A 21177-nucleotide genomic window follows, 5' to 3' on the forward strand; every position below is an offset into this window, starting at 1 on the left:
ACAGCTCCTGCTGAATGTAGGGGAGGCGCATATTGGGAGAAGGAGGCTGTACAGTTGGGCAAGGGGGCGTAGGCGTCTGCTTGCAGTTTGCACCTTCCGCGGCACCTTTGTGGGTGCAGCTGCGGTCTTTGCATGGTGCTGCGCGTACACGTCACACGCCAGCGCCTCTGCCCGAACAATGAAGGGGGGGACACTGTCCCTTTAAGACAACAGGGGACACTATTTTCCAGCAACTAGCCGACGCTTGGGTCTGGCTCCCTGTACCACGTGGGAGGAGGCGGGTCTGAGCGTAGGATCGGGGTGTGGCCGATCGCGCGCTGTGGGCGTGCCCCCGAGCCCCGCCCCTCCCTGGTGCTGGCGTCGCGTGGGGGGAGGGTGGCGGAGAGAGAGTGGCTGTGGCTCCGGGAGCGGGGCGCGCTGCCGGGCGGGCGCTGAGGCGGAACGAGCCGCTGAGTCGAGGGTTGGAGGAGCGGGCGGAAGCATCTGCCTGTGCGGCGGCCAAAGGAAGGGAAGCGCCTAGCCGCCCCTCCCGATCCCAGTCCCTGGCCGGAGCGGATGCGCTGCGGTTAGGAGGAAGCGGCGGCGGGGCCTGGGTCAGGCGAACATGGTGCTGGTGGGGGCGATAATCCTGTTCTTCTCCTTGGCGGCCGGAGCCGGAGGTAGGGACTGGCCGGGCCTGGCACAGCGCGGCGCGTCTGCCACTCCTTGTTGGGGCGAGTGAGGGGAGTGCTCAGGCTGGGGGTGGCGCTCCGCGTCTCCCCCGTTTGTAGCCTCGCAGGGAGCCTGGGGCCTCTTCCAGCTCCTGGCTTTGGAGCGGATCTGGGCCCCGCTTCCCGGCCGGGGATCTTCCCTTGAGTTACCGCATGTCAGGCCGGGGTTAGATCCGGGGGCGCTTCTCTTTCCCTCTCTCGCCAGATTTCTGGGACGGATCCAGACCTTCCTGTACGGGCTCTCCCCAGTTACTGGGCTGAGTCCAGTCCCCGGACCTCCCGGTGATTCTCTTCTCCACAAGTCACTGGGCTGAATTCTTCCTCTTCCTCTTCCTCCCCCGAAAAATCCTTCCGCTGGGTTTTGTTTTCTGCCCCGCGGTCTGACTTCCCTTCCCCTCGGCCCCTGGGACTTTCTTTATAGCCTCAGGATCTGTGATTACCCGGGCTCATTCCCTGTTATTCTCTGTAAATCTTCCTCCCCCGCCCGTTGTGTGACGGGAGCGATAAGATGGTCTGTGTTTGAGAGAGAACAAGGCGCAAAAACAGCAGAACATGGGGGTGGTTGTTGCCTGGTGAATCGTCTTTCCCCCTCAACAAGGCATGCAGTAAATCTCCCCAAACTACTTTTAGGCACACAAAAGATGTAAAGTAGCTAGACCATTCTCCCCACCACCACCTCCAAAAGGAAGAAATCTTCAAGAGACAGAAGAGTGGTTGAAAGTTGAAAGTTATTGTGTTTTAGAGGCAGGGAAAGATGATTAGCTGTTTGTTAACACTTCTTAAAGCTCTAGTTTCTATGTAATAATTTCCCAGTTTTTGAGGTCACTTGAGTTTTTAAAGGCGGAAAGTATGGTTAGTGAAAGAAGTTGGAGCTCCCTTTTCTGCCATGGAAATAGAATATAAGAGCTGGAATTTCCTGGAATGGGACTGTAAAATCTGTCCCAGGCCAGGGAACCCTAGCCTTGGAAGAAGCGCTATTGTGTTTGACACAATTTTTATAGTGGCTATGGAATGCATTTTGGGATTAGGAAGATATATGGGGAGGGTGGTTGTGGTTTTTTGTTTGTGTTTTTGTATGACTCGGGAAATGGAAGGGTTAATGGCAGCATAGATGAAGCCTTTGGAGGGATGGGTGGAGTAGTTGATAAGGGACTTCTGCTTATTTGGCACTTATTCTGTTTGAGCACTGTTTCTGTGCATTTCAGTATTAATGGGATTGTGCAAAAGATGGCATTTTGGATGAATTGTAATAAAACAATTTTGAAGTAGTTAGAGGAAGACTTCAGAACACAGAAGTACTTTTCTGTTGGCTTTGCCTAAAACCTAAGATAGAGCTGAGAAAGCACCTCAGTTTATGTTGTCAAAACACACAGTAATATAGCAGTATCTAGTACTTCACATAGGTCGGAATATAGACCAAGTTTTCCTACTAATGTTCTTGTAACTTTGCGAATATTAGGACATTACGTTTTTAAACAAGAATGTTTTTGAGTACTAGTCAAGGGTTTTTCCTCAACACTTTATATCAGTTGATTAAATTGTCCTGACACTAGGCGCATTTGAGATAGTTTATGCTCTGTTCTTAAAAATGAAATAATGCCTTCAATAGGAAGCTTTAAGTACACTAAGAGTAAACTTAGAATGTGCAAAAGTAAATTCTCGGGATACCAATTTTAGGTCTAGATCTGTCCATTTTATTTTGAAAATTCATATTCAGATTAGCCAATGAAAGAGGAATGGGGTCCTATTTATCTATATTTTCATAGGTTGGGAAATGTATAAAACTTGTGGCCTATGTTTTTGTGTGTAAACATAATTCTCAGCAGGGTAAGGTACATAGTGGGATTGGTGCTGGTATCCATTTCCCTCCCCCTCCCCCATGATGCATGTGACATGGATCAGGTATCATTCTCAGTTTTGCATTATATGTTGGAGGTATATTTTTATTTGATTTTTTTTTTAATTTTCATGTTTATTTACTTTTCATTGTACAGTGGATGTGCTGTAGTTATTTTTGCAGGTTAACCTTATTATAACTGTTAAAAAGTGCAAACTCGTACAAAAAGAACTATGTAAAAAGTGAAGTGACAAAGGTAAAAACACAGACTCATACAAAATTGAGAAACAAATTGCCAGTGCTCCATTTGCAACCAATGCCACCTTCCAATATAACAAATTTACACAAGTCAAGAAAGTGGTCCTCCATCAGTACTTACAATCCAAAGTCATTAGGATTTATGCTCTTCACTCACTTAGGTGATTTTTAAAAATCCGACCCTCAGAATGCTTGAATACTTCTTAAAATGTTAATGGGTGCATATTAAAAGTTCTTAGTTTTTTAAATAACAGTTTTATGCCACTAAAATAAGCTTTCAGTAAAATACACTAGCCTTGATGCATTGAAATGACTGTACCTGCTTAAGTATTAGCAAGATTAGGTCCTTAATTCTCAATGTATTGGGTTTTTTTGATGATAACTGTTCTGTAAAATTTAAATATATTTATCAATACTGGCATCAAAAGGAGCGATGTTTATTGTTTAGTTATAAATTGTAATCTAAAACTGTAGTAGTAACACAAATTTTGTAAAACTGATTTGAAAGCCTTAACTTGATTTAAATGAATATCTTTTCTTTTTTTAAAAGTCATTTGACAAATCAACTTCAGTTAAATGGCTCCACCTTGCTTGACACAAAGTTTGTTTAGAAAACCACTTAAACTGGATACATGTTCAGTATCCAGTGATAACTGGTTTTGGTTGGGTTCCACTTTTTAAAAAAGTACTGTCACTTTGTAAATTGTTCTAGGGAGTTGCTTCCAGTCTTCAAAGAAGGTGAATATAGTCCTTGGCCTTCTGGTTGAGGGATAGAAAATGGGCCTGGGTGTACTTTTGGCCTGTAAAGTTAACCTGTGTGATTGGCACATGGGTTTAAGGATCTGGGTTGTCCTCATCCAGTTGTGAGCCATACTACAAAGCTATACCTGAGTTACTATATCCTTACAAGGGCTGTGTTCACTCATGTCTCTAGGACTTCTGGGGGTATATTCCGTTCTTTGTGCTGTGGTTAGCTGAGCTGCTCTGATTCTTTTGCAGTGAATTGTGAGATAACTTGTCTGTCCTTGTGGGCACATGGGTGGAATTGTGGGAAGACCTTTGGAGGACTATTGGCATTTTAAGAGATTTTGTCTGCATCCTCACTGCAGAGCAGGTGTGTTACCAGCCCGAACAAAAATGGCACTTATGCTCTAATCTATACCCCCCAGCCAGACAGCTAAGATTTAAAGCATCGCCAACCTCGTTTGAGATGGTTTTGTGTGTGACGAGGAGAGGGAATTTAGGGTATGTCTACACTGGAAATTTCAAAGAACTGCCGCGGGCACGTTGCTACGGCAGCGCTTTGAAGTACAAGTGTGGGAGAGAGCACCATAAGGGGATTAGCTCCGTGCGCTGCGAGCAGCGCTGGGAACCTCTACACTAGTGCTTTAAGGAGCTCAGACTTGCTGCAATCAAGGGGGTGAAAAATCACCCCCCTAAGCCAGCAAGTTAGAGCACTATAAAATGTGAGTCTAGACAAGTCCTTAGAAGCAACACCTGAGTAAGAGCCTGCAAAGAGTCTTAAAACTCACTCTTAATCCTAGTATGATGCAAATTTATATGGGTATATACTATATGAAATCTTTTTTCACAAAGGTTTATCTAAGAAGTTAGTAGTTCTGAGGGAACACTATCAACTTGAAATCTCTAATCAGTTTCAATCGAGTTAAAGGTAGCTTCAGGTACTAACTTGTATTCTTGTGAATTTAAAATCAGTTTTCTGTATTTTGTTTTTCTCCTGTTTCTATATGAAGGGCATACACAAACAGCAAAACAATGAAACTACATTTGATAGCACACTAAGTATAAAGTAAACACTCTGAAAGTATACTTTTCTCTTTCAGTAGTACCAGAGCTTGTCTATACAGCTACTTAGTATGTGGCAAGATGGGGTGTAAATCTACAGTGTTCTTGGGAAATATATATGGAACTTTAAGTGCACAGTAGCAGGGTCCACGTGACCAGTTGGAACATGGCATTTTAGAGCACTGTAGATTTATATCCCAGTTTTCTACATGCCAACTCTATATAGACTTATCCTTAAACTTTAACTGTAACAGTAAAAGCAACAAAGAAATGTTTGTGTCACTTGAAGAAATTTCTTATCTTTTCTACTGGAGAAAGCAGCATGACAGTGCAGAAAAGGGAAGTTCTCTTTAGCTTGAAGAAAGGGACCAGCAATGCAAGCTTCCCTCTTAATGCAGCTTTGTAAAATTCTGTTCAACCTTTCACCTTGGTGGAAAGTTAAATGTTATCTTCACATGAGCAAATAGGTTTTCATGAACATTTACCAGTCCAGTTACAAATGGTTTGTTTTTTTGCAAGTCTTCTCTAATGTACCTCTGTCTTCAGCTGAAGACAAATCTCTCCTGTGATGAGTAGTTCATTCCCTATGCTGACATTTACAAAGCTGCCAATCAATGATGACTCTTGCAATGTGGACAGCTGTCCTGTAGGAACTAGGCTGAGGACTGTTAGCCAGTTTCAAATAGTCTGTCAGTCATACATCAGATTTTGTATTGGCTTTTTTGGATTGAGTTTGAGCTACTGACTTCAAACTAAGACTTGTTATACTATCAAGTAATCTGTATAGTCCTCAATGTAGTTCTGAGTTCAGTAGCTTATAATGAGGATTACTGTATGCTTTACAGATGAGAGATTGTATTTTATTCACAACAGTGATTTATAACATCTTCATGAAAGTGCTGAGGAACTTTTCCACTTAGTCTTGTGAACTATGAAATTGCGTGCCAATGTTATAGAAATCTGACCATACCAACTGTAAATGTTAACTATTAGAGTCTGAAATCTATAGTAAACTGTTTAGTGATATTAGTTTAACTTCTTTATTCATGTCTTTAACTCTGCATACTACTGAATAAAATTCCACAGATTTGGGGGTCATCACTTGGGCTGCCATGGAAAATGTCATAAATAGTGAATTTTTGCTCTTCATCTATTGCTTTTTTGTGTCTGAGACTCATCTTGCAGCAACATCTCTTGTCCAGTGGGTCTGGGCCTTACTCCCAGCTCTTTGTTTTGTGACCTGACATACCGGGTTACAGAGCTGCTCAGGTCTGGCCAGCCTGACCCTCTGTTTGGGTTGTGCAACGCCGGTTCATAATGCCTAGAGCAGGGCACCACCTCCACTAATTGAGCGAACTCTCCAGCTCCCACCCCAGGCTTTGCCTCTACACAGGGCAGGAATTAGGGTTTTGCCAGCGTGGAAGATGGTTCATTCCACCCAAGCGGGCAAGGAGGGTATTTTTTATCAAAGCAGGAAGCAGTCACAGTAAATATAGTATCCTATGACTTTTACTAAATTTGCTGTGATCAGTTTTTTTGGTCAAAAAATACCATGACAAATCTGCAGTTCTAGTCATTGCTAATTATTGTTGTGGGCACATATGGTGCGTCCCAGAGAAACTACTGATGTGAGTGTCACTGTTTAAAGTAGGTGAGAACAGTGTTATTAGTATAACTCTAACTTTTAGTGGCAGATAGAGACCAGATTTTTAATCTAAATATGTGCATGCATAATGCTGCAATTTTTCAGCTGCGGTCACACCTGCATATGACATTTGCATTGTTTCAGTGAAACTATTTGGGCTAATACTTGTAATATGTTAGCATAAGCTTATCACACAATTTTCCACATAAAGCAGTTTTGTGGATGAACTATAAGGTGGGGGAGCATGTTCACATTTAATTTCTCCTCAAACATCTGGCATACTTCCCACTTAATTCACTTATACAATGGTAAGTTGAGTGTTCTGGAAAAGTGGCGGGTAATACCTGCGACAGATGTGGTATAGGTACAAAAGTAGTACAGTAGAACCTCAGAGTTCTGAACGTAAGAGTTACAAAGTGACTGGTTAGCCACACACTTCATTTGGAACCGGAAGTTCGCAATCAGGCAGTAGCAGAGACCCCCAAAAAAGTAAATACAGTACAGTACTGTATTAAACGTAAACTACTAAAAAAAATAAAATGAAAGCTTAAAAAATTGACAGGGTAAGGAAACGGTTTCTATGCTTGTTTTGTTTACATTAAGATGGTTAAAGCAGCATTTTTCTTCTGCATAGTAAAGTTTCAAAGCTGTATTAGGTCAGTGTTCAGCTGTAAGCTTTTGAAAGAACAACCATAATGTTTTGTTCAGAATTACAAACATTTCAGAATTACAAACAACCTCCATTCCTGAGGTGTTCATAATTCCATGGCTCTACTGTACCACAGACAGCTGTGCAAACTTCAGACCACCCTGCCAATCGTGATATGAAAAGGACTACTTCTAGGACTACTCTAATCCCTCTGCTGGGATTGATTACAGAGCGGTCAGTGATGGTAACATTGTGGTGTGGCAGGATTATTTATTAGGAACAGACTGAGTACTAACTCATTTTTCATAGACCACCAAACAGCCATGATGTATCATAGTATACTCTCTATCAAGAGCTTTACAGATGAATAAACAGAATGGGTGAGATTTTTCATCCTCCGCAAGCCAAGTAAAAGGGCTAGTGTGGCGAAAAAGGGGCTCTAAAATCTGGATCTGCCCAAGGAGGAATTCTCCTAGCTTGGGAAGTGAGGAAGACAGTCACAGATGTCTTCTCCTTCCATAAATCCTGGGAGAAAAGAGTGAAAGTGTAGTGTGTAGTGCTGTACTGATGGTGCCCATAGGTAACCAGTGGCTGATCTACTGTAACTTAGTCCCCCAGTTATGTCTGTTACGCATCAGTAGCTCAGAATTAGGAGGATGCAAAGGTGGCATGAAGCTATGGGAGAAATAGAGAGTGAGGATTAGGATTATCAAAAATGTCGCTTACTGGGGGTTTATAAACTTGTTGAAAGTTGTTCATGTGGATGCACATCGAATGTAGTTTAACAATGTGATGGTAATATTTGTAGTCATTTTTGATACTTTTCCCTTCTTGCCCGGTCTTTGAACTTACCCTGCTACTGCTTTACCATATTTCACGATCTCTGTAATTAATGCTAGCAAGTCTTCACCTGCTTGGAACAACATTCGTGACACAGAGCAATGTGTCGTATCTTATGTTCAAGGCTGCATTGTCTGTCACAGGAATCATGGATTCCATGACCTCCATGACTTCTGCAGCCACCAGTGCTGGCTCAGGGGCTGCCCGAGTCAGGCAGCCCCAGGGCCAGCAGCAGCAGTTTGGGTGTGGCGGAGGCTCAGGGCTGGAGTGCGGGTGGGGTATTTACCTGGCCCGTCCCCCACCCCACCTCTAAATGGAGAAGCTGGGGGGGATCCAGTTGCTGCTCGTGCCTGCAGGCCCTGCCCCCAAAGCTCCCATTGGCTGTGCCTCCCAGACAATGGAAACTGCACCTGCAGAGCCAGTGCTTGTGGTGGGAGCAGCAGTAGTGTGTGGAGCCCCCCTGGCTGGAGCTGTGGGGACACATGGAGCCTGGTAGGGATCCTGCAAGCCTTTCCAATTTCCCCCCACCCCAGCACCTGGGGGGGGTCCCAGGCCACACACCCCAGCACCTGCAGGGGTCCCCGGGCCTCCGGCCCAAGTTTTAATTAGGAGTATATAGTAAAAGTCATGGACAGGTCATGGGCTGTGAATTCTTGTTTACTGCCCGTGACCTGTCCATGACTTTTACTAAAAATACCTATGACTAAAATGTAGCCTTACTTACGTTAAATCCCTTGATCCATCCAATCATCCTCTCTAAAAGAGGGTAGCTAGAGTAATATGGCTTTCCTCAGTACTTCGCATGGATAGAAAGGGTCCATCGAGTATTACTAACTTTATTTTCAATGGATATTCATTAAACGCTGAGTTCTGTGCTTAAGGAATTTAAATGAAAGTTGTGACCTTCTAGAGGAGGAGACTTCCATGCTGAGAATACCTTATCCCCTGGCCCTGATGTAGGGCAATCTGCTGTTCTTTTAGTGATTGTCTATCTGCACAGATTCCATTTTCGTTGCACATGTGCCCCATGCATGCAAGATCAGATTGTTTTTAACAATGTCTGTCTGGAGTTGCACCTTTACCTTTGGAGCGGGCTCAACAGCTACTCAGTTCCTTCTGCCCACCTGTGAGTGAGAGATGGAGCCCTTTGCAAAGTCCTCATCCCTGTCACTGTATGAACTAGATTTTATGTTTAGTTATAGTCATAATTAGTGTAGTTAGAGTTGATTAATGAGGTTTTTGTTGCCTATGGCTTAGACACCCAAACAAACATTGTAGTTGTTTCCTTTTGCCTAAGTTTCCCCTCCTCCCATGCAAGGGTATTTCAAACATGGTAGACACCAAGCAACCAGTATCTCATTTGACTTTATTGTACACCTCTTAATGATAGGCACTCTCTGTACCTCATGAGGAAAATGTACCAAAGTGTTGCTATATGTATTGTTCCTTCTTGAAGTGTACACAGATTCAGATTCCCAAACTTCTCAGCTAATTCATCTGCAACTGTTAGCTCAAGAGAAGGACAGTGGGGATGATCATTACTCTCCTGAGCTGGAATACCCTGCACCTCTTGCTATATCCTTTTCTTTCCCCAGAGAAGCCTTCAGTCCTGCATCGTAGCCTCTGTTTGAGTTCAAGGTCTGTCAAGATTTAATGAAGAGGATGGCAGAAATATTGGATGTTACCTTAGGAGAAGTAGCATAAACCCCTGGGTATCCTTAATACAGCAACATCAGGAATGCTATATATTCACATAAATCAGGAATTACACGAACCTGCCAAGGCAATTCTAGCCACCTGCAGGGGCCCTGACAGGAGGTATCAGGTTCCAGCTAAAGGCTCAAGTACTCTTACCAGCATTCTGCACTTGACTCCCTGACAGTACAAGCAGCCTAAGGGAAGGCAAAGCAGCAAGGTCACCCAGACTCCACCCTTGATGATCAGGATTCTAAAAATCTAGACCTTTTTGGCTGGAAGGTCTGTTCATTTGCAAGCCTACAAAGGAGGATAGCATACTACCAAGCAGTATTCTTTAAGTACCCCCTCAGGTCCCTTTTCAGAGACCCCTCTCATGAGACTGTTAAAGCAAGCGTTAGACTCCCTTTTACAACTGAGGGCAGTGCAGAAATTGCCCTGAGAGTTCAGGGACAAAAATTTTCATTCCTTCTACTTAATCCCAAAAAAGGAGATTGGAGACCCATCCTTGGTCTTTGACATCTGTCATTTCAAATTCCACATAGTTAACTTAGCTTCTACCATTCCTTCTTTGGGTCCTGAGCCTATTTTGTTCTGTTATGACCACAGCAACTGTCGCCTTAGTAGTTCTGCCTGATCCTAGTCTCTTAGAATAGAGGCCAGATTCTGCATCCAGACTCAACACTACACCTGATAGCCTGGATGCTGGCTGGCTGAAGTTCATGGAGAAACTGTTGAACCTGGAGTTCAAAACGTTTTGCTTCAGAGCAGGAAATCTTTGTTTAACCAGATGTACAAGGCCAAATAGAAAGGTTTTCTACTTGGGCAGCTCAGCGTTTGCCATTGACCACTCCAGTTGTAATAATACTGGACTATTTGCTATCCCTGCAGCAATCTGGACTATCAATGAGCTCAGTCTATCGAGCAGTAATATCTGCAAATCATCATCCTGTCCAGGGCACACTCTATTTTGGCACCTTATAGTGATAAAATTTCTGAAAGAATTTCTTGGGTTTTCTACCAGTTAGGGAGCCTCTTCCTTCCTGGTACCTTAATATAGTACTAACTGGATTGATGGGGTTCTCACCACCTTTGAGCCCATGACAATCTGCATCCTTTGACACCTAGCAAGGGAAACAGCATTTCTGGTGACCATAACATCAGCTTAGGAGCAGTTAGGTCCTCACTCCCAGTCCTCTGTAAATGGTCTTTCTACCAGGGCAGTTACCCTTAGATCTCACCTGAAGTTCCTGCATTTGGTGGCTTCAGAATTCCATACAAATTAGTCCATTCACCTCCCAGTTTTTTTTTCCATGCTTCATTCTAACACCAGGGGAATTGAAGCATCACACATTAGACATAATGAGAGCATTATCTTTTTTATTTAGGTAGGCTTGGTTCTAACAATTTGTCCTTGGCATTTGCTTCTCTGATCCAAAGTTGTCCTGTATCCTCTTGGAGGTTATTTTGAAGTAGGTTTCTATACATGGATTTTTTTTTATCGATTAGTCAAAGATTCTACCTGGTCATAGTGGAATTTATTCCACTAGAACACATGCATCCTCTGTTGCCTGTTTGGATAATAGACCTATACCTGGGATATATAGAGCAGCTACACAGAGCTCGATCTACAACTCACTATTCCATAGTGCAGGCTTCCAGATCAGATGATGGTGTTAGTAAGGCTGTCCTGCAATAACTATTCGAATAGAACTCTTTGTACTTCTCTCCAAGCAACTAAACAGCTACTTAATAGTCGCCACATGTGAAATCTCTGTGCAGTCAAAGAATGTTTACCTTCTAGTAACTGATTTTTCAAGAGGTCTTGTCCCCACAGGTTCCATGACCCAAATGCCTTCCCTGCTAATTTGAAGCCCTGTGCCAATGGGATTCCGTATTGGCGAGGGAACTGAGTGACACTTGAGCCTACTCCACTCTTTATGCCCTTGGCTATAAGCGCGGGTGGTAAGAGCACCTCGAACACAGGCAGGGTTCCAATGGATACTGCTATTCAAAAAGATTGCAATCTTGTGTGCATGGGCCAGAGTGGAATCTGTGGACAGTACATCTGAAAGAACCACACTTACTGTAAGGAAAGCAAGGTAGATAAAAATCAATTATTAAAAAAAAATTGAATTTTTTTATAAAAGGTTTTTTCCTCGAAAAGCATATCTTAATTAAAATTATAGCTCAAAGATATCTCATCATGGAATAGGGATTATACATTCTAATTCTATAGTATGGGACAATATTTTCATGTAATGTTTAAGAAAAGTTTTGTAAATTAGTTCCAATAGTTCATGGATTAGGGACCCAATTATATGCAGTTCCAGGACCTTCTGTATAGATTATTTAGGTTAATCTTTCTATCTATCCAATGGGACTCAGTGCTCAATCTAGAAAATACCACCAGAGACGCTTCGTTTTGCAGTTCTCAAACTGTGGATTTGTCTCTCCAGAGATAACATTTTTAAATAAATAAATATAGTTAGGGGAGAGATAACAGACTTCAACCTTATTGTCCCTCTTCAAATTTGTGTACACAGAGTCAATCCCTTACCTCCCTCTAAAAGTTTGTTGCTGTGTTAGACTGGATGAAGGGCCTTCCAGTCTCCTCCCAGCGCATCTTGTCCTGGATCACATCATGCATTTGTGCATGCTATGACTTGGCTGGTGTCCCGCCTACGCACCTCTACTGCTCACTCCACGTGGGCTCAAGCTTCATCCTCTGCTTTCCTGGTGCATGTGCCCATTCAGGAGATATGTAGGGCAGCAACTTGGTCATCGGTGCATACCTTCGCTGCCCACTATGCGATAGTGCAACAGTCTAGAGGTAATGCTGCATGTAGTTCAGCAGTCCTTCACTCCGCGACATCTCACTCCGACCCCACTGCCTAGGTTAGGCTTGGGAGTCACCTAATTGGAATCGATATGAGCAAGTACTCAAAGAAGAAGAGATGGTTACTCACCTTTATAACTGTTGTTCTTTGAGATGTGTTGCTCATATCCATTCCAAAACCACCCTCTCTCCCCTCTGTCGGAGTAGCTGGCAAGAAGGAACCGAGGGGGCGCTGGGTTGGCCGGGGCATATATCCGTTGATATAAACGTGCTACTCCAGGGAGCGCCTCAGCCGACCCACCGAGTGTTGCTAGGATAAAAATCTTCTGACGATCATGCATACGGCACGCACACATACCTAATTGGAATGGATATGAGCAACACATCTCGAAGAACAACAGTTACAAAAGTGAGTAACCATCTTTTATGCAAGAACTGCTAAGGCTGATTATTTTTACTATTTTATCACAAAATAGCCACTGGGTCAGAGACTGACTTTAAGCACTAAGTACCACAGAAAAGGATCTGGGGGTTATGGGTGGATCACAAATTGAATGAGTCAACAGTGTAATACTGTTGCAAAAAAGCAAACATCATTCTGGGATGAATCTCATTGGAGCTGCAGTGTTGTAAGCAAGACGAGAAGTAATTCTTCCACTCTATTCAGCACTGATAAGGCTTCTGCAGTACTGTGTCCAGTTCTGGGCATTACACTTCAGGAATGATGTGGACAAATGGAGAAAGTCCAGAGGAGAGCAACGAAAATGATAAAAGAGTTAGAAAACATGACCAAAGAGGAAAGATAGAAAAAATTGTTTTAATCTAAAGAAGCGAAGACTAAGGGGGGACATAAATCTTCCAGTATGTAAAAGTTTTTTTATAATGAGGAGGGTGACAATTTGTTTTCCGTATTCACTGAAGACAGCGCAAGGAGTTATGGGCATAAATTGCAGCAGGAGAGACTTAGATTATTAGGAAGAACTTCCTAACTGTAAAGATAGTTAAGCATTGGAAGAAATTACCTACAGAGGTTGTGGAATCTGTTGGAGTTTTTTAAGAACAGGTTAGACAAACAACTGTCACAAATGGACTAGAATAGAGGCAGTACAGGTAACACATCAGTCTTCTCCCCCACCTGCTGGAAAAGAGGTACTGAAAATTTTGACAAAGGGCTGTCCCAGGACCTGACTTCAGGGTTCCAGTTCCTATGTTGGACACCTATTGTCTGAAATACGATAAATATGAAGTAGTTTCTCCTATCTCTGCTGGAACAGAGAAGAGCATTCTTTGTTTCTCACTCACTCCAGAGTGAGTTGCCAATTTGTCCTTGGCATTTGCTTCTCTGACCCAAAGTTGTCCTGTATCCTCTTGGAGGTTATTTTGAAGTGGGTTTCTATACATGGATTTTTTTTTATCGATTAGTCAAAGATTCCACCTGGTCATATTGGAGTTTATTCCACTAGAACACACGCATCCTCTGTTGCCTGTTTGGATAATAGACCTATACCTGGGATATATAGAGCAGCTACACAGAGCTCGATCTACAACTCACTATTCCATAGTGCAGGCTTCCAGATCAGATGATGGTGTTAGTAAGGCTGTCCTGCAATAACTATTCGAATAGAACTCTTTGTACTTCTCTCCAAGCAACTAAACAGCTACTTAATAGTCGGTGGAAATTCTGCTCCTTTACTTCACCTCAGTCCCTTGGGTGCTGCTCTGATGAGATGTCTGTCATTCTCCCTTTTTTTGCTGCTGGGGGTGGGTGAGAGGATGTTTTCTACTACCTTCAGCAGCCACCATTGATTTTGCTCCATTACACTGCTCCCCACATGGTCATGAATAAACAAGGAAAACTAACACTGGTAACTTTCTCTCTCTCTCTGATCAGCAGAGGCATTGGGATAGTCTTGTTTTAGGATTGTGGAAAACAATACATTATTGGTTTACTTTCAGTTCATTTTTGGAACCGTTAACGTATAGAAGTATTTTTTAACAGAGTCTAGGTTCTGCAGAAGTGAAATCACTTGCCCAGGAAGACTCTTGTCCTCATGTTTCACTTCTGTTGATCTTCCTTAAATAACTTAAGTCCTGTTTTTCTTGGGAAAAAAGGTGACTCATCAGAAGTTTGCTTGGGGGAAAAAGTTCTTAATCTCTATTTGTAAGCATACCGTATGTTACCTAGGATACAAATGGATTCCTTATAAATTCACTACATGATGAAGTCTCAAATTCTTGAAGGTTGATGATTTCCTTCACTGATACATTTTTAATCTGTTCAAGTTTCACTCTACAATAGGAGACCAGATACAAGCTAGAGATTTTCTAGTCTTGAAGTCCTGTGTGAGGAAATGCCACGCTTATGGATGGACTAAATGTTGGGTCAAGGAGAGTTAATACTTGATACGGACATACTCTAGACTAGAGCAGTGGTTCTCAGCCAGGGATGTGTGTACCACTGAGCGTACTCAGAGGTCTTCCAGAGTTGCATCAACTCATCTAGATATTTGCCTAGTTTTACAACAGGCTCCATGAAGAACACTAATAAAATCAGTACAAACTAAAATTTCATAAACAATGATTTGTTTATACTGCTCTGAATACTATAAACTTAAATGTAAGTGCACTATTTATATTCCAATTGATTTATTTTATTATTATTATGGTAAAATGAGAAAGTAAGCATTTTTTTGGTAATAGTGTGCTGTGACACCTTTGTATTTTTATGTCTGATTTTGTAAGTTTTTAAGTGAGGTGAAACTTGGAGGTACACAAGACAAATCAGACTCTTGAAATGGCTTCAGTAGTCTGGAAAGGTTGAGAGCCATTGCTTTAGAGACTGGATGATAAGTAGAATGAAATTCTTTCCATTTAGGGTTTTCTTTGACTCGCATACTAAAGATGTCTGACTGGGAGTATTTTAGAGAGACTAGATTTGATAGAAACATCATCTGACCTTTACTCAAAGCAAATATTTGGTTTAAATACTGAATATGTTTTCGAAAGGATAGTCTGGTGTGGCAGCTTACCTTAAAATAATATTTTTACTTGAATAATTTGTATTTATTTTGTGATTTATTTACCCAAAAGTTTAATCTGAAATACAGCTGTCTTTGAGTGAATTCTTGATTTATTTATTTTTTTGGTTCAACTTCACAAATAGGCTGATTGAGGTATAAGAGTGTGTGACCTGTGGGGGGCCAGCTGTGGTCATTCAATTAGGGTGAACTGCAAAGATTGGGGCTGACAGTCCCCATAAATCTGGTGGATATTCCAATGCTTAGATTTACCAATTTAGCACAAAACAGCTTCTTTATTACTTTACTGGTTATTCAGAAGTCCAAAACAACACAGTTCCCTTAAAGCAACTCAGCCTCTGGCCTCCATCCAGGTACCCAAGTTAAATATGATGATGCAGATTCCTGTACTCTTATTTCATCATATAAAAGAAAAGGTGCCACTAGTCCCAAAGGTTCGAACGCATTACCTCTCAGGTTATTGAATAGTCCAGATCTTACCCAAATACATACTACAGCAAATTCTTATTAACTACACTAAAATTTATTAAAACACAAAAGAGAGAGAGCATGGTTAAAAGATTGATATACATATAGACACGAGTTCTTTGAGGTTCAGATTTGTAGCAAAGATGGTGAGCTTTCTGGTTGCAAAGAATTCTTTCAGTAATAGTTAATAGGTTATAGTCCAATGTCCAAGTATGATATTCAGGGCGTACCAGCATATCTGGGATCTCAGTCTTGTGACTCAAACTTCCCCCTATGAAGCTTAAGCGGATCTGAGATGATCAGGACCCAAGGGTCTTTTTATACAGTGTTCTAGCATCCACTTGACCACACTGTCCTGGCTAAACAATAGGCTTTTGATGTAACCTTTTGCTTTCTAAACACCATTAGTAATTAGTTACACAAATTAACATAGGGCAATTTATCCATTAGGCTGTCTAGTAGAAACTTCAAAGAGACATATAGACAATGACATTATTTCACCCAAGATTCATCTAAATGTTAATATTCCCTTTTGATCTCTGAATCAATAATTATAGTGACAGGAACTGTCTGTTTATGGGTAGCATATAAGAGAGACACAATTAGTATTCTAACAATATAGGTTTGCATTTCAAAGTTCTGGCCTATTTAGCACAAATGGCCCTAGTTATCATTCACATACCTTTCTAACATGACTTTTAAAGGTGGTCTTTGGGTCATTCAGCCTGCAAGCTGTTTAACCCTTTCTAGCCATGTGTCACAGAGGGTTGTAGATTGCCTTAGGTCATACTATGAGGCAGCGGCTCTTCCTTGTTTTCAGCCATTATTTGTAACTATTGGGCCATACTGAGTTGAACTGATGCAAATTATATGATGCAATGCTAGTTTTACAATGCAAAACTTTCTTAATGAAACATAGAACCAGAGTCGTCATGAATTCCTGAGGCTTACTGCTTGTTAAAGAATCTTTCCAGTAAAAGTTTTGTTGTGTATTGTCAGTGTTGTCCAAAGACTTCCTGCCAGAATATGCCCTCTGGGTGGGGGGACCAAGGCCAGGGCTACACTAACAAGTTAGGTTGATCGGCTACATTATTCAGGTGTAAAAAAAACAAACAAACAACCATACACCTCCCCCTAAATCACACCCTTGAGCAAGGTAGTTAAGCTGATGTAACCTGTGATGTAGACCACGCTAGATCAACAGCAGAATTCTGCTGTTGATCTAGCTACTGCCTCTCGGGGAGGTGGATTACTTACTTTGATGGGACAACTCCTCCTGTCACTTTAATAAAGGTCTATGCTGAAGTACTGTAGCAGTGCATTTCTAGTGAAGACACAGCCCAAATTTATTTAGCTCATATACAGTAACTAAAGGGGAAATGAGCCGCATAATTCCAGATTTAAAACTGGCAGAGTACTATTCTTAAACCGAAGGATACAAAACAAATCAAGAAATTACAGGCAAGTGTTAAAGAACTATGTAAAAAGTGAATTGACAAAGGTAAAAACACAAATACATTTATATGGTGTACTAAAATGCAGCTTCTCTACTACAATTCAAAACTTCTAAAACCACATCTAGATATATCCAAAGGAAGTCTTGCTGCAAAACATCTATAAACTAGTGTTTGTGAGAAGGCACATGATAATAGGTCTGAAGTATTCTTTCCCCACCTTTCTTGCTGAAAACTAGGGCTGTCAATTAATTGCAGTTAACTCATGTGATTAACTAAAAAAATAATAATAATTTCTATTAAATGATAGTATCAGAGGGGTAGCCATGTTAGTCTGGATCTGTAAAAGCAGCAAAGAATCCTTTGGCACCTTATAGACTAACAGAGGTTTTGGAGCATGAGCTTTCGTAGGTAAATACCTACTTTGTCAGATGCATGACGAAGTAGATATTCACCTACGAAAGCTCATGCTCCAAAACCTGTGTTAGTCTATAAGGTGCCACAGGATTCTTTGCTGCTATTAAACGATAGAATATCAATTGAAACTTATTAAATATTTTTGGATGTTTTTCTACATTTTTCAAATACATTGATTTCTATTTCAACGCAGAATACTAAGTGTACAGTGCTAACTTTATATTATTTTTATTACAAATATTTGCACTATAAAAAGATGAGATAGTATTTTTCAGTTCACCTAATACAAGTACTGTAGTGCAATCTCTTTATCATGAAAGTGTAACTTACATATGTTGATTTTTTTTGTTACATAACTGCTCTCAAAAATAAAACAATGTAAAACTTTAGAGCCTACATATCCACTCATTCCTACTTGTTCAGCCAACTGCTAAGACAAACAAGTTTGTTTACATTTACGGGTGATGCTGCCTGCTTCTTATTTACAATGTCACCTGAAAGTGAGAGCAGATGTTTTGCATGGCCCTTTTGTAGCCAGCATTGCAAGGTGTTTACGCGCCAGATATACATTCGTATGCCCCTTCATGCACTTTAATGAATGTATAGTTTTGAAAACATTTTCCCAGGGTTTACATCATCTTCACATGCTTGATCAAAGGAAAAAAACATAAAGAGTTCTACCTGAAGCAGATTGACCACCTTTAGAAAATCACCCAATTCATTTAATTTCCTATGAGTTCCCCGGGCAATACTGTTGCTGAAGTGACTGTATCCAAATTACTATCCTACAGAATTGCAAAAGGTGATGATCTGGGTTGCCTAACTGTGTAAGGCTATGTGTCAAGGCTCATTTGATGTGAGGCTGAACAGCTTCTACTGACTTACTCAGGGCTGTATTCATTAGGCATATGAAAGGCAGATATATGGAAAGAGAACCGTATGTTTATAAAGCACCATTGCTCGGATTCAGTCTCTAGAAGGAATTCCACTTTGGATTCTCAGGGTTGGAGAACCTGTTTCTAAATTAAGAATCCAAAAACGTTTCTTCCCCAGAGTTTATTTTAGGATGTACTTTTTTGAGTTGGCCACACTTTCACTTTTCTTGTTTTCAAAAGCATCAGGCTTAGAAAGCCTGTAGAAAGCATCTAAAGAAGTATCTTCTCTTTCTCTTGTTTTTAAAACAAACTTTTTGTTCATTGCTGGTCTTTCTTGATTGTTTCCATCTTTTCTTTTGAGGCATCCTTCAAACTACTTATTCTTCAGCAGTGAGAATGGTGCCCAGATGGTATTTTGTTTTAGGGATAATTACTACTTTTCTGAAGATCTCATCTACTAGGAATCTCACTCATCCACTTCACCTGTCTTGGAGGGAACCTTCCTGAGGTGTGTTGTTTTATTTTAATCTTTACACTTCTTTAGTCTTCTCTTAATTTTTCAATCCTTTCACTTTGGCTTATTTTTCTTTAGGAAGTCTGTGCTGACTGCTAAATCATAAACTGAGTAAAATGTTCCAAAAGGTGCTTAAGCTATGTGGTAACATACAATCCCCAAAAGATAAGCGACTCATTCTTTTGCCCACTACTGTGGGTTCTTAGGGCATGTCAACATTGTAGAGCAGTGCACACTGTGGGAGTGTGGTTTCTAAAGCGCACGAGAGTACACCAGCGCACTACACAGACCAATGCACAGCACATTTGTGTGCTTTAGAAATCACCCTTCCAATAGAGCGCGTCACATCACTGTTTAGACAAAGGTCAGGTCTACACTACAAACTTAACTTGGTATAACTACGTTACTTGGTGTGAAAAATCCACACCCTTGCATGAACCAGTTATACCAACCTAACCCCCATCAACAGACTTCTCCCGTCAACATAGCTACTGTCTCTCACAGAGATGGATTAACTATGACAACAAGAGAAGCTCTCCTCTTGGCAGAGTAACATCTTCACTGAAGTGCTTCAGTGGCACAGCTGTGCTGCTGCAGTGGTTTAAGTATAGACCTGCCCAAACCCTCAAACAAGATGTAAGGTAAATCATGTGAAGATAAATTAAAGCTCATTAAAACCCCTCCCCCCGCTGCTCACTCCTGAATATGAAGGGGATATTTTATGCACATTGATTTCTCACCTCTCATTGATTACCTTAAGTCTCAGAAGTGTCCCCAAAGTAGACATGCCCTTAGAGACCAAAGCCTTTGAGTTTGGACAGTTTTGAGTGTCTTTCTAGGTAAAAATCCAGCAGTGTGAATCATACAAGATGTCTTCATGAGGCAGAATTATACAGTTATCTTCCCTTCTCTCCCTCCAGAACTCTTGGAGTTCTCCATTACTGTACTCTTCTCTCCTATCCCCACAGTTTCCCAACTGTTAAGAGGAGGGGAAGGAATTAGAGGTGTTTTTCTTCTTCCCTTCTTGTTGCTTTAATTTCACAGGGAAATGGAGGTAAACTCTTACCACTGGGCAAACAGTCTGCAGTTGCTTTCTTATTAAATGTGTAACAGTAATCATAGGAAGATGTGCTTTGAATTTTCCTGTATTCATCAAACCATTGCTTACGAAATCTGCTCCCCAAAATTTTGGGGAGTTTCAGGCATTGATTAATGTGAGCTTCAGGGAAGCTAATGAACCATTTACAAATGACTGCTGTGAGGTTTTATTGCTTGTGCACTATTGGGAGTTTTGATATGGCTATTTCCTGTTTGGCTCCCTGGCTGTACCATGTCAATTTGTATTTTAAACATTTTTTTAAAAAGAGAAGCTTGTCTAGAGTAGACGCTTGTTCTCTTTAATTCATTTTTTATCACCACCCCTTTTTGTCAGGTAGTTAACAGTAAATTTTCAGATCTTTGTCAGAAAATGGTATTCTGTAGAACAGACGGTAGGGCAAGGGTAGTACACAGGCAGACCAGGTGCCAAATCTGGACTGCCAGACACTTTTGAAAGCACCCTGAAATCTTTTTATTTACTAATTCTTATTATTTTCTCTGGAGTTTGGACTTTGACAAAAAATAATCGACTTACCGCTGTGGTAGGGGAAAGCAAAAGAGACATGGATGTCCAGGTATTCTGTTGGTGCTTTTATACTAATAGTGGGGTAACTGGGAGCACTTTTATGTCAGCTTAGCTAAAAACTTGTGTTTATGTTGAGAGAAACCAAAATACTGTAGTAAATTCTGAATTAGAGAACATATTTAGCTGAAAACATAAATTGCTTTTAGCATACAATAAATCAAGATAGTGTTCAATGTTTTGAAATCACACTGATTAGATTTAAGTTGTTTTATATCAGTTGGTGAAATATTTAATGGAGAAGTTACAGAATTGTAGTATTTTAGTTGCAAGACATGTCATGTAGCTTCATATTCATTGTCTGCATATTTTAAAGTGCCTTTAAGCAACTCCTAATGCTGCATTATTTATACTGTTTTATGATATGCACTTTTTTTATAAAGGAAAAGTTGTTTGCATTTCTGTTTCATCAGTTTTGTAGTACTTCAGGAAACTGGTATATTTTTGTGAA

General features: G+C 41.1%; 1 protein-coding gene across 2 annotated transcripts in view; it reads left to right on the plus strand.

Annotated features, from left to right (window-relative positions):
- Positions 1 to 367: 367 nt before the first annotated feature.
- The window catches only part of ADAM10 (ADAM metallopeptidase domain 10), a 107268-nt gene continuing 86458 nt past the window's right edge, over positions 368 to 21177 (plus strand). For both annotated transcript variants that reach the window (XM_050967958.1, XM_050967959.1), the window contains exon 1: positions 368 to 659. In XM_050967958.1, the coding sequence (XP_050823915.1) occupies positions 605 to 659 (55 nt within the window). In that variant the 5' untranslated portion in view covers positions 368 to 604. The remainder of the gene's footprint in view (positions 660 to 21177) is intronic.

This window comes from Gopherus flavomarginatus, chromosome 9, assembly GCF_025201925.1.
Source record: "Gopherus flavomarginatus isolate rGopFla2 chromosome 9, rGopFla2.mat.asm, whole genome shotgun sequence".
NCBI classification, from domain to species: Eukaryota; Metazoa; Chordata; order Testudines; family Testudinidae; genus Gopherus; species Gopherus flavomarginatus.